The sequence below is a fragment of the Festucalex cinctus genome, chromosome 9 (genome assembly GCF_051991245.1).
Source record: "Festucalex cinctus isolate MCC-2025b chromosome 9, RoL_Fcin_1.0, whole genome shotgun sequence".
Lineage (NCBI taxonomy): Eukaryota > Metazoa > Chordata > Actinopteri > Syngnathiformes > Syngnathidae > Festucalex > Festucalex cinctus.
In genome coordinates, this window is record NC_135419.1 from 15,766,909 (window position 1) to 15,780,393 (window position 13,485).

At 37.1% G+C, this 13,485-nt stretch overlaps 1 protein-coding gene across 4 annotated transcripts in view; it reads left to right on the plus strand.

Moving 5' to 3' along the window:
• The first annotated feature begins 269 nt into the window (after nt 1-269).
• The window catches only part of rxfp1 (relaxin family peptide receptor 1), a 30,061-nt gene continuing 16,845 nt past the window's right edge, over nt 270-13,485 (plus strand). For all 4 annotated transcript variants that reach the window (XM_077532617.1, XM_077532619.1, XM_077532620.1 and 1 more), the window contains exons 1-2: nt 270-458; nt 4,659-4,799. In XM_077532617.1, coding sequence (XP_077388743.1) covers nt 371-458; nt 4,659-4,799 — 229 coding nt within the window. In that variant the 5' untranslated portion in view covers nt 270-370. The remainder of the gene's footprint in view (nt 459-4,658; nt 4,800-13,485) is intronic.

The window sequence follows — 13,485 nt, forward strand, 5'->3', positions numbered from 1 at the left end:
TGTTTTAATTTTCCTGAATAAAAGGGAGGCATCTATTTGAGAGAGCTGTTTATTTTTTGAGTTTCATTTCCCCCAAATTTAACACACATTCAATTTCACAGTGAGCTGCATTAAAAACAACAGCTTTTTTTTGGGTTTTTTTGCATTCCCCTCCTCCAATAAGTCCCTACGCCCCCACCCGACCTGCTTCACGCCTCCTCGCGTGCGTCATGGCTCCCTCTCAGCCTCTTTCCAGCGTGCGCATCGGTTGCTGCACTCAGCCAGCAGGTTGCTGTGCCGGCGGCCGTGTTGTTTGCCACCTCGGAGTCAAACACCGACTTGCTCACTGCACTTTTTTTTTTTTTTGGGGTGAAGGATTACGACGACAGCGATGATGGTGATGATCTTTTTCCCCGCGGGATGCTCACATGGTGTGGCGCAAGTTTACATCCTCCTCATGGTGGCCTATGCAGCGTCTGGTCAGTTCAACTTTTCACTTGTTTTATTTGATGCCTCGCTCATGTTACTGGATGGGCTCACTAGTGTCATATACTGTACATCTATTGCTCTTCAAGTAAGGAATGATTTTTTTTTTCTTAACCTATTTAAGTTTGTTCTATTGATTTCGATGTCTACTACTGAAATGACGAGAAGGTGCCACGTAGACCTCATTTAATATTTAAATACTACGCAAGACTGTTTTTTTTTTTTTTTTTTTTTAAATAGGTCCTACAGCCTCTCTAAGCCATTTAAGTCCTTTTGATTTTGACAATATGCATTTACACTGTAACGTGTGACAACTTCCGGCACCACGCAGGGACTGAATGAGTTCCCTTCTCGAAATCATTTGATTTTGATACTGTCAATTACATCCTGCCTTTTAATGCCCTTTCAGACTTCCGATAGATTTTGAACATCCTGCACTGTTATTTCAAAGCCACTCAATGACATTAGCTAACAATTAACTTGGTCACGAGGACACCACAAAATCCTCTATTGGTTTTAAATTCCCACTATGTCTAATGGTTTTGACGATGTCTTTCTCATGCCACTAAAGATCTCTGATGATTTTTTTTTTTAATGACCCTCATGCTTCTCGATTCACGGCAACCATCTCCATTGATTCAACTCCCTTGAGAGCTTTTCTGCTTTTGAATGGGTCTCACTTCAAATTTTACTCAATTAGCAACAAGTAAGAAATGGAATGGTTTGGAAATGCTGCGCCCCATTATGACAAAAAGTGGTTCTTTGATACCACCTGGAAGTATTTGGGTGCCAGCCGAAGTGCTGCTTTAAACCTGAAAGAAAGCGTGCATGGGGGAAGGGGGGGTGGGGGTAGGTTTGTTGGGAAGGCCAAACAGGGCTTCGATTCTTTTCAGAAGTGACATACAGGAGGCTCGTGAAAAGCTGAGAAAAAATGGTTGTGAGGCCTTTAAGCGTACATACAAAAATGAGTTTTTCAGCATGTGTCAACAGAGAAGAAAAATAAATTATTTTCAGTGTAATTTTGAACCAGTCTGAGCTTTCAGGTTTTTTTTTTTTTTAACACAAATAAGCCCAGGTTGCTGGAAAAGTGACAAGATAATGGCAGTGAGGTGTTTAATTGACCAGTTGATGATTTGGTCACGGGGTGTCGAGCAATAAAAAGTTTATTTTTCGTGAAATTTTGCACCAATCCTTACACTTTCAGAGATTGTTCTGAATTTTAAACCTGTAAAATACAGAAAGAAGTGTTGAAAACAAAAACAATAATGGTGGTGAGGTTTTTAATTTATCCGTTGATGATTTTATCACAGGATCTAGAGTAGAAACAACAGCAAGTTACTTCTGAGTGCAATTTCAAACCAATCTTAAAGCTTTCAAGGGTTCTTTGGACACATTTAAAATATAAATAAAATAAAAAATGATGGTGAGGTATTCAGTGTCCTCTGGTTTTCATAGTGGACACCCACTACAAACAATGAACGTGTACATGAATGAATAATTATTTTTAAAATGTTTATCTGACCTTTCATATGTATTATTTTTTTTTTACTCTTTTTTTTTTTTTTTTTTTTTTTTTTTTTTTTTTTTTTTTTTTTTTTTTTTTTTTTTTTTTAAACCTAAAGTAGAGAAAGGGGTGCTAAATAAGAATGTGATAATATAATGGTAGTGAGGAGTTAAATTTACCTGTTGAGGATTTTGTCATATGATGTGGAAAAAACAGCAATCTACTTGAATTGTCTACCAACTTTGCAACTTTCAGGGATTCCTTTGGCTCTAATCTTCTAAAATACACAAATAGGTGCTGAAAAGACTTAGAAGATATTGGCAGTGAGGTGTTTCATTTACCTGTTTGTTGTTTGTGACAGGGTACAGAATAGAAAGACCAGTCGTTTACTTTGTAGTACAATTTTTAATCTTCACATTTTTAACAAAGGGAAATTACTGGTAGTGAAGTGTTTAGTCAACTTGATTTTGTTATTGAGCATAAACAGAGTAGAAAAAATACCTGGTCTCCGTCTTTGAGATTTCAGGAAACTATGTACTGCTATAAATTGGGAGATATAGAAAGATGTGCTGAAAAGCTGAACAAATAATGGTTGTGTGGTGTTTAGGGTACTTATGCACTGAGCAAAAAACCCAATTTTTTTCCTTGTTTTCTTTGCTTTTTCTTTTGTTTTGTTTTTTTTGTAAACCTTTGAGTAGCTTACTACTCCTCGATGTGTTATCATGAATGTGAATGACGTGACACACCTTTAATTTTATCAACAAAATGAGCGACGTGGTGCAAAAGGGGCGGCGGCAGCATGAAATGAAACTGTCACTTAAGTGTCCCCTCGGGCTTGGACCAACAACTGACTAATACTATTGCCACTCTCTCTTTCTGCATTGAGTGTGCATGCATGTATGTGTGTTTTTAGTCAGCCACGTGCAGCAGGTGAAGGAAGATTTAATTGATTGGAGTTCATTTCATATTCAGTCAATATTTAGTCCAATTAGCACAATTACTCATTTGTTTTGGCTTGCATTTTGTTCCAGACAGGTTCATCATACGTAATACAAAATGTAAATTAAAAAGGGGATTGTAGTAAATACTATGCGGAAGGGATAACAAGGCCAACAAAAAAATGTTCCATTGTATGTTTAGTAGCCAGCAACCTTGTTATCTATCTAGCTAGCTAGCTAGCTAGCTAGCTAATCTATCACATGTGTGAACAATCCGTTATGTATTTGACATGTCATCAAAAATTCCATCCTCTCAGTTCTAATGGGAGCATTGGAGTGTGTTATTTTCAAAGTGTTTTTTTTTTTTAACCTACGATGATAAAAGTTGTTCTATAGAGTTAATCAATCTTATTGACAGATACACCCAACAATCAATACACACTTAAAAAAGTGACGCTTTTCACTCTAAGGGGCAAAAGCGATGTTCGTGACGAAATGGCTGGAGAGAGTGTGAATTGTATCCACTTTAGGGGGTGTGGGGGCAATATCCGCCACTTTTGCTGAGACTGGAGCGCACTCCAATTTGAGTCAATGCCCTGCAGACTCTTTAAATGTGGGCGCATTCTAGAAAGGGAGGAGGCGCACGCAGGTAATGTCTTTTTTCTGTAGGGCTGCCTCGGCAGTCTGCCAACATTGGAAAAATGATTTTATTTTTCTCTCTTTTTTTTTAAGGTTAAGCTCTTGGGGGGGCTTTTTAAAGCACACAAATTGAATATTCTGGTTCGCACCACTCTGAGTTGTACCCCTTTTTGCAGCTTTTACAGCTTGGACCCCTCTGGGAAACACCAAGAGTTGCCTTTTTCTGTCTTCAAGGAGACGTGTGCTGGATCATGAACTACCCACTACCTATCTTCAACCTCTTATCTACCAACCTGGGTCTTCATCTATCAGTATTACAGAAATGCAATGTGTAGTAGTAGTAGAATAATAATATGAGGCTGATTGTGACTGGCAGTGGTGTAGAACTAAATGTCAAATAGTGAGAGGATCAAATCAATGGCAGTTTTGCAAGACTACAGCCACAATAACAGACATCAGTCTCAGTGGGGGTTTTTGGCTTTTGTTTTAACATGATTTATTAAAACCATTTTAATCCCGCAGTGAATATTTCTGCCATTATTATGTCTGTATTTTTCCTTTTCTGTAGATTTATATGGTAGGTAGGTTTAACCATCTGACCACCAGCATTTCAAATTTGTCCTCTGTAGTGGACCTTTTTAAACCTGAATATCTCCCACCCAGTCCATATGATTGAATTAACTCCTTTTGTGCTCTATAGAGGACATTCAGAGATTTCCAATGATAATGTTGTTAGCATGTTTTCTATAAGACTCTTAAGAACACATTAAAGTATTGTTTGAATTATTTTAACTGTATTTGAGCCTAGCATTTAAGTTTGTTTTAAAAAAACAAAATAAAAAAAAGTCCTCTGTAGTAGACACATCATAGCATAAAAATAAAACTATTTATTTTTTATTTTTTTGTCAAAAATTTCTTTTGCAGTATTCCAGTTTTCCTGGTAGGCAGGCGGATATCTAAGTATGTAGGAAGGAAGACTATGGGTCAAAATGTAACCATTTTTTGTTGTTGTTTTTGGTAAACAAAGAACCTAAAAAGTTTTTCCAATCCCAGCCACACACCTTTCTACCTATTACCAACCAAACTTTTTCCATCCCTGCTTTGTTTTCCAGCCGCCAACTTGACCGAAGAAGCGACGACCTCATGCCCCCTCGGCTTCTTCCCGTGCGGGAACCTGAGCATGTGTCTGCCCCAAGTGCTGCACTGCAACGGCGCCGACGACTGCGGGAACCAAGCGGACGAGGAGAACTGCGGTGAGCCAGCTAACCAGCAAGTGTTCTTTCTTTTTAAAAGAAAAAAAATGTCCACGTGTGCATCATCACGCTCCTTCTGTGCGCTTGGATTTAACCGGAATCAACACAGCCAAAGCTTTTGATCGCTCCTTATACACACTTCACTTCTCCTTCTTGTCAATCTGGAAGTCTCCACATGTGTGGAAACAAACTGGTACATACTAGGTGTGCAGGTGGCTTGCTAGGTTCGTAATTATGTCTTAGTTAGGAGTAGGGTTGGGCAGTAAATCGAATGAATTCGATATTCTCCTGACTACCAGGAAAAAAAAACATTGTCCAATCATGTTTAGTTTGATATTCCCCAATCTTTGTAAAGTAACTGGAATACTGGAAAAGAAATTTTTGTAAAAAAAAAAAAGAAAAGAAAGAAAAGTGTTTATTTTTAAGCTATGATGTGTCCACTACAGAGGACTTTTTTTATTTTTTTTTTATTTTTTTTTAATGCTAGGCTCAAATACAGTTAAAATAATTCAAACAATACTTTGTGTTCTTAAGAGTCTTATAGAAAACATGCTAACAACATTTTAAAGCCTAAATTTGTTCAATAAAAAGTGTAATACACTTACTTTTCCTCTTCCCTAACAAGTGCTTGCACTGAGGGAAGCCATTTTCTTTTATGATGCAGTTAAAGGTAGCAAAGCCCCACCAACACATTTGGTATCATTGGAAAGCTCTGAATGTCCTCTATAGAGCACAAAAGGAGTTAATTCAATCATATGCATTGGGTGGTGGATAATCAGGTTTAAAAAGGTCCACTACAGAGGACAAATTTGAATTGCTGGTAGTCAGGAGGATATGTCAACATTTTAAAAAATCAAATCGTTGAAATTTTGCTAAATTGTGAAATGGAGTTTATGTTAAACTGATTTAGAATTAGTATACATTATTGTTGTCTGCACAGGAATTATTTTTGAATAAATGTAACCTTTAAATAAATGTCTGTTGGGTTTATTGGTTTAAAATCAATTAAAGTTGTAATCGTCCGAAATGGAAAAAAAACAAAACATTATATATATATATATATATATATATATATATATATATATATATATTTATATATATATATATATATATATAATGGCAGAAGCCTGATAACGAGCCTGCTAATTGGAATCAGCTGCACTTTGAGTAGGGAAATCTATAAAACCTGCAGGACTCCGACCCTCGAGGACCGCAGTTTGCCACCCCTGCTCTGGATGTTTCTTATCACTGGCTACCAACCAAGTAATTAGTAATTTTGACAAAAATGTGAGACACAGGTTACTACATTTGACAGTGGCAGCAACAAGCCACAGCCAGGTGGGAGTTTTTTTTTCTTTTAAATCTTGTAGGCCTATTTGTGTTCACACTTCGAAGGGAGGTGAATACAAGTGACTTTACAACTGATGTCTCGCTCAAGTAAATCCACAATTTTGAATATTCAGCCCCTAAACCCAGTTTGACTTAGCGACGTGAAATTTGCTGGGAATGTTTATCATGAGTACACCGACAAAAAAAAGTCTGTCAGCCTTTTTAGTTTTAAGCGGCCATTTTAGGCTCACTATTATACTCTTACAGTAACTACAATTTTGAAAATTCAACCACAGAACCAGTTTCAGTTCGCAATATGAAATTTGGTGGAAGTATATGTCATGACGACACCTATTTAAAGAAATGTCCCACAAGCCATGCCAGAAAAGACACAAGAAATCTGCCTTTTTAGTTGGAAGCAGAAGTTGTACTTTCTACTTTAGAACTCTTAATTAATACAGTAACTCCACAATCTTGAGACTCAAATCCTAAAACCAGTTTAGCGACATGAAATTTGGTGGGAATTTTTATCTCTAGTAGACCCAAACACACACACACACAAAAAAAAAAGTTTGAAAGACACAGTAAGTCAGCCATTTTGGTTTGCCGCAGCCATTTTAGGCTCACTTCTAGAGTAACTACAGTTTTGAAAACCAGTTTCACTTATGCAGAAAGACACAAGAAATCTGCCCTTTTAGTTTGAAGCAGCAGTTGTACTTTATACTTTAGAACTCTTAATTAATACAGTAACTCCACAATCTTGAGACTCAAATCCTAAAACCAGTTTAGCGACATGAAATTTGGTAGGAATGTTTATCACTAGTAGAATCAAACACGCACAAAAAAAAAAGAAAAGTTTGAAAAACACAGGAAGTCAGCCATTTTGGTTTGCCGCAGCCATTTTAGGCTCACTTTTAGAGTAACTACAATTTTGATAACCAGTTTCTTATCAATATGAAATTTGGTGGGACTGTCCATCATGACGACACCCATTCAAAAAGTCTCAACTGGCTTGCCAAAAACACTTAAGACATTCAGACTTACTTTGGAACCAACTCTTAATACAGTAACTCCTCAGTTTTCAAAATTCAGACCCCATAACCACTTTCACAGAACAATGTGAAATTTGGCAATGTTTCATAAAATAGACCCCAAAATTCTCAGGAAGCCATGTAACAGGAAGTTTGCCATTTTGGTTTGAAGCAGACATTTTAGGCTCATTTTAAAACTCCAATATCAGTACCTCATGTCTAGCTTGCGTTGTATTACCAAAAATATTCAACAAGCTGAAAAGACACCCGGGGCCGATTTTCCTTCCTTTTAACTTAGAACGTCAGTGCAGTGAATTAATTGTGCGTGTTGAATTTCCCCGCCTACAGTAAGGCTAATTATATCTCCCAAATGTGATGGATGTGTTATTTTTTTTCCCCACTGACCTTTAAGTGATGATGATGATGATGATGGTGGTGATGATTAATGTTTGCAAGGTAGTGTCGTGTGCGCGGCCATGTTTGCTCCTGCAATTTAAACACAGCAGCGTACATTATCGCATAGATTACTTTAGGAAAAGCAATTACTCTTTTAAGAAAACATCAATTCGCCATTAAGAAAAGGTACGCGGTGGCCCTGTGGGTTCGACATGACATTTTAGTTGGATATTTTCACACATTTGAAGTCATCAAAAATGTATTTACTTGTTTTGTGATCTTGCCTCCTTAACTTTCCGTCTCCAGTAAGTGAAGAACATTCTCAAACAGACCATTTAAGAATGGCTTTTAGTTTTTATATGCTGGGTTTAAATGAGCCCATCAACTTGACCTTTCAAGAATGCGCCACTTATTTGCCTTCAAAATGTCTTCACCAGCTAATTGTTTTTGGGTCTTACTGCTTTCACTTTCTTCCTTTGTAAATGAAAAGCAAGCCATTGAAGAATATATATTTTGTTTGCCATCACAATGTATTAACTGTCTACTCATTTTTGGATCTTACTGCCTTCACTTGTGTCTACAGTAAGATAAAAATATGCTAAAATCAGAATATTCAAGAATTTACACTTTTTTGCCTTTGCATTTGTCTTCAGTAAAAAAAAAGTATGATCTATTGGGTTTAAACCAGGACTTGAACATTCACAAATATTATATTTATTTGCCCTCAAAAAGTCTTAATTTGGTGTGTATTTACTGCCTTCACTTTCCACCTCAGTAAGTTAAAAAAAAAAAAAATTGCTACATTGGGTTAAATCAATCCTTGACTTGGCCATTCATGAATATTGCATTTATTTGCCTTCAATAAGTCTTAAGTTGGTGCTTATTTGTTTATTTACTAAATTCACTTTAGTCCTCAAAAAATGAAAAGCATTTCATTTGTTTTCCATCTCAATGTGTTCATTTGCTACTTGTTTTTGGGTCTTGCCTTCACTTGTATCTATAATAAGATAAAAATGTGCTGAAATCAGAATATTCAAGAATTGACACTTTTTTGCCTTTGCATTTCTCTTCAGTAAGTAAAAAGTATGATCTATTGGGTTTAAACTAGTGTTGTTCCGATACTGTTTTTTGCCTCCCAATACCGATACCCAGCTTTGCAGTATCGGCCGATACCGATACCATACCGATACTAAAGGTTTTTTTTCTTCAACATGAAAAAGCTGTCCTGCCATTGGTTTAGAGCATTCAAGGGCCAATAGGATATCTTAGATCGGCATGCAGTGAACATATTACATACCAGTGAATGTCATGCATGAGCAAGACACAAGATGCTGCATCCAAAATCCTATATTAGCATTGGAATTAATGGTATCGGCATGTTACTTGTGAGTAGTCACCGATACCAATACCACTGTTTTAATGCAGTATCGGCACCTCTGCCAGGACTTGAACATTCACGAATATTACATTTATTTGCCTTCAAAAAGTCTTAATTTGGTGTATCTTTGTATATTTACTGCATTCACTTACCTCCTCTGTAATTAAAAAAAAAAAATGCTAAATTGGGTTAAATCAAGCCTTGACTTGGCCATTCATGAATATTGCATTTATTTGCCTTCAATAAGTCTTAACTTGGTGCTTATTTGTTTATTTACTGCATTCACTTTTAGTCCTCTAAGTTAAAAGCATTTCATTCATTCTCAATGTGTTCATTTGCTACTTGTTTTGGGGTCTTACTGCCTTGACTTGTTTCTACAGTAAGATAAAAATATGGCGAGATCAGGATATTCAATTAAGAATTTCCACTTTTTTAAAAGAAATGCTCTATTGGGTTTAAATCCGGCCATTGATGAATGCAGTACTCCTTATGATTACCTTCAAAATCTCCAGTTGTGTTCTTCGTATGTGAGGTGTAATCATCCACACTGCGACTGATTTGCATCCCACCTGTGCGTCTCCAAAATGACTCACACAAAGGACGGCTGCAGTATTATTTTGGGGCAGGTTTTGACCTAATACGCTGCGACAATGGTGGAGCGAGACGCTCACGGGGGCCACTGGAATTATTCCTGTAATGTGTGTTGACATGCTGCGCACTTGAATCCGGTCAGTGTAATTCATCTCCGTGCTGCGCCAAAATGCTGCCAGCTTACTGCGCTAATGTGAAGCCGCTGCGGGAACACTCGCAGAGAAAAGTAGCAAAGGTGCAGTGAGGTCGATGAGGTGTTCGACGCTATGAGTATTGATATTTTCGTGTCATTCGAGGTCAGACGATTCCGGAGGGGTAAAAAACATTTTGTGGATGTGGTCGATTCGCAAACAATTGGACACTTGGCAGGGCAACTGTAAGTATGTTGCGTTCAGTAAACTTTGGGAGCTGCGAGTCGCGGCCCATACTTTACCTTACGTATCCTGAAACTTATTTCGTAACAATATTTAGGCAACAATATAGGCAATATTTTCCTGTTGAGGAGTTTCGTAACTTGAAGAGAGTCAGAGAGTCTAGAATTCATTTGTAAATTCATTATACATCTTTAAAAACAAATTTTTCCACTTGCTGTCAACTGAAGATGACCTCATCAGTGCTGAGAAAGATAACGACCAATCATGGCTCAGTTTGCTGACCAAACCCTGAAAACAGGTGAGCCATGATTGGTCGTTACCTAGTTCCTCACCACAGGTGAGGTCATCTTCAGTCGACAGCAAGTAGAAAAAATTGTTTTTAAAGCTATTAATTGTACATAAAAAATAATTGAGTTATCATTCATTCTGGACAAAATATATTTTTTTTTTTTACTTCTCAAAATGGCTGAATGAGTCAAGTATCCCTTTAAAGATTTTAAAGTGCTTTTAGTGTTGTCTACTGTATGACACATTCATTGACTAAATTGTCTTTGATGTTAAAAGAAAATCATTAAAGACTAAAACACAATATTCAGTGAGCCTTGAAAGACTGGCCAGAATGCTCTAAATTGAATGCTCTCTTTTTTAAAATGGTTAGCATTGGAATAATTTAAATTTGTCTTTAATTTTTTGGGGAAGATCATTTATACTTTGGTTTAATTGAGAAATACATTTTTTGGAAACATCACAGTTCCACTTGGCATTGATGTTTTTGTTTCCTTGAAAAGCTGTCGGCCGAGTTAATGGAAGGGTTGAGCTGACGAGCGCTTTTGCTGGAACATCCCTGCTGCGATTCCTCCGTATTAACCGTTCACCCCGCTAATACCCACAACGTAACTGATATGAGCATTCACCAGCCGATATCCCGAGGCGTCGGGCAGCTCTGCTCGGGATTATTGAAAAAGATGGCAAAGGTCGAAAGGAAATCTATGATAAAGAAACAGACGTTCATTATGATTATCCACAGCAGGTGGGCGAGGAATCCATGAATGTTTCATTTTGATCGCGTTCAAGTGTTTCCGCACACTTCAGCCGCATTCTGATAGATAGGTCGCCATGGCGGTATATGTGTTTGTGTGTCTGTCAAGCGAAATGAGTTTTCGTGCAATTCACAAATCGCGGTTTCATACCAACGCTTCCACAGATTATCCACCCGCCGTCGCCCTCTTTTGTTCCAGTTATTGGTTTTGTGCGTCAGCCTCTATGTGCTGTTACGTCTTTCATCACTTGATGAATCCGCCAGGCGAGCTTAAAAGTGGAAATTAAAGAAAAATTCCACGTAGCTCATCAGTCAAACGCCGCCGATAAGAAACCATCCAGAAGTGCGCATTCTCATTGATTGAACTTTTCAAGAAGTCTGGCGTTTTTATGTATACTAAAAATGATGAAGACTTTAAAAAACAGGCAGTCGTGCATGCCAAACGTATTCGTCTGTCAGAGGTAATAACTTTTTTTTTTTTTTTTTCTCTCGAAAGCGTCCTTCCAGTGATAGATCTCAGTTAGATGATTCATCAGGTCTCAAATTCTCAACATGACCGGATCACAAATGAATTCTTTGACAGAACCAGGATAGCAGAGACGACTGATAGAGCCTAGTAAAGACTATGATGTATCTTTTGTGCTTAAAGGTGTTGAGAAAAAAAAATGAAAAAAATAAAAAATTCTTTATGGGTCAATTTGACCAACTTTCTGGATTGTTTTATACAAAATGAAAATGATCTTACCAATATGTGTGAATTGTTTTACACTAAAAAAAAAACAATTTCTTGACTCGGTCCATTTTTTTTACCCAGAGTTGGGTTATTTTTGACCCAACTGTTTACCGTTACGAGGATTATTATAAATCATAAATCGGACCTTGACATACAGCAGAAAGTGCTCTGAAAGTGAAAATAAACATTTAAAAAAATAAAAATAAATCTCTATAGAATATCAAATGACATATATTTAGTACAATATATGCCACAGGCCAATGAAAAATCAATGGCCACAAAAGGCCATATTTTGGACATGCCTGATTTAAACTGTTCAATGATCCTAACATGCACAATATGAGAGGAAACTGGAGCTAGCCAGCATGTATAAAATTTAATGAAATACATAAAATAGGAATAAATAAAAATGCTTAAAATACATTTTCCTTGGTAAAGACATTTGCATTAAGTAATAAAGCCAACTTATTTTAAGTGTGTACTTGGACTTGAAAAAAAAATAAAAGAATTTACATGACATTAAAAATTTCCAACGTAACATTAAAAAAATTCCGGTTGCACTAAATTAATTATTTCCATGCGTCAGAGCTCAAATATGAGGTGTGCTTGTTTACTTCCCACTGTGCCAACTTGCTAGTTTTTCAAATTTGTTTTGTTACTCCATTTATTTATTTATTTATTTATCATTGTTGCCAGTGGAATGAAACCCTTTGCAAAGAGATTCCATTCTGTACCGTACTTTTGCCAGCAGTGTAACCCGCGGCTCGGGAGTATGACCGCACAAAAAAAGTTTAGTACGCTCTAAAAACATCAAAGACCATTTAGTCTTCAAAAGAACGCAGCGTTCATCGGGCCTCTGCAACCTTAACGAGTACAAATCAATTAGTATGCATGTGAATGAATTGGCATCCTTGGTGCACAATATTCAATTTACTTCAGCTCTGAAATCGGGAGAGGCGATGAATGAGGAGATAAAAACCCTCACGACTCCAGGGAAGAAATCTTAGAGAGACAAATTGTCAACGAACTGTCCTCGCCGCATTTACAGTGTCTTTAACTCATTCACTGCCTTTGACAAGTATACTTGTCAATTGTATTTTTTAGAGCGGTGCTAAATGGGGGCGAATCTGAGCATGCTCCACTGTAAATATCAAACTTGGAAACAACTTTACTGATGCCCAACCTCCGGTAGATGACATCATTGCCCCATTTTATAGGAAATAAACACAGTTTCAGAGTCCATGGGAGAAATGGCTGTATTTTGGCAAACCTACATTTTTCTGCTGTCAATTATAAAAGAACGGGACGGGACAAAAAGTAGGGAGTCTATTCTGTTATTTGGTAGATTCGGTTTATATATAATTATTGAATGGAATATCACGTGAGTATTGGAAATGTAAAAATTTTCTATAATGACTGGCAGTGAATGTTAAATGCAATCATAATGGCACAATATATAAAATGACTGCGGGTCATCTTTCGTAGCAAGGCCAGTTTTGTCAACCATGCTAAATTGTTGAGCTGAGCGCTTTGTTTAGCTCTTGAAATATCCTTGTGCTCCTGTGCAGTTTGGTTTCTTATCATGATGTCTGGCTCCAAGGAGATTGATTCTTTGGGAAAACGCTTTGCTTGAAATTCAAGGTGGGCTTGCCAAAAGCATAGGCAATTACACGCAACACAAAAGGGTGGGAAGCGAGTAAAGCATCTGAATAGTGCGACAAAGAAATGCATTTGGAGAATACATAATTAACCTGCGTAACCAGTTATGCAACAGAATAATAACTTATCTGGATTTCAGATTGACTGTGTCAGTTT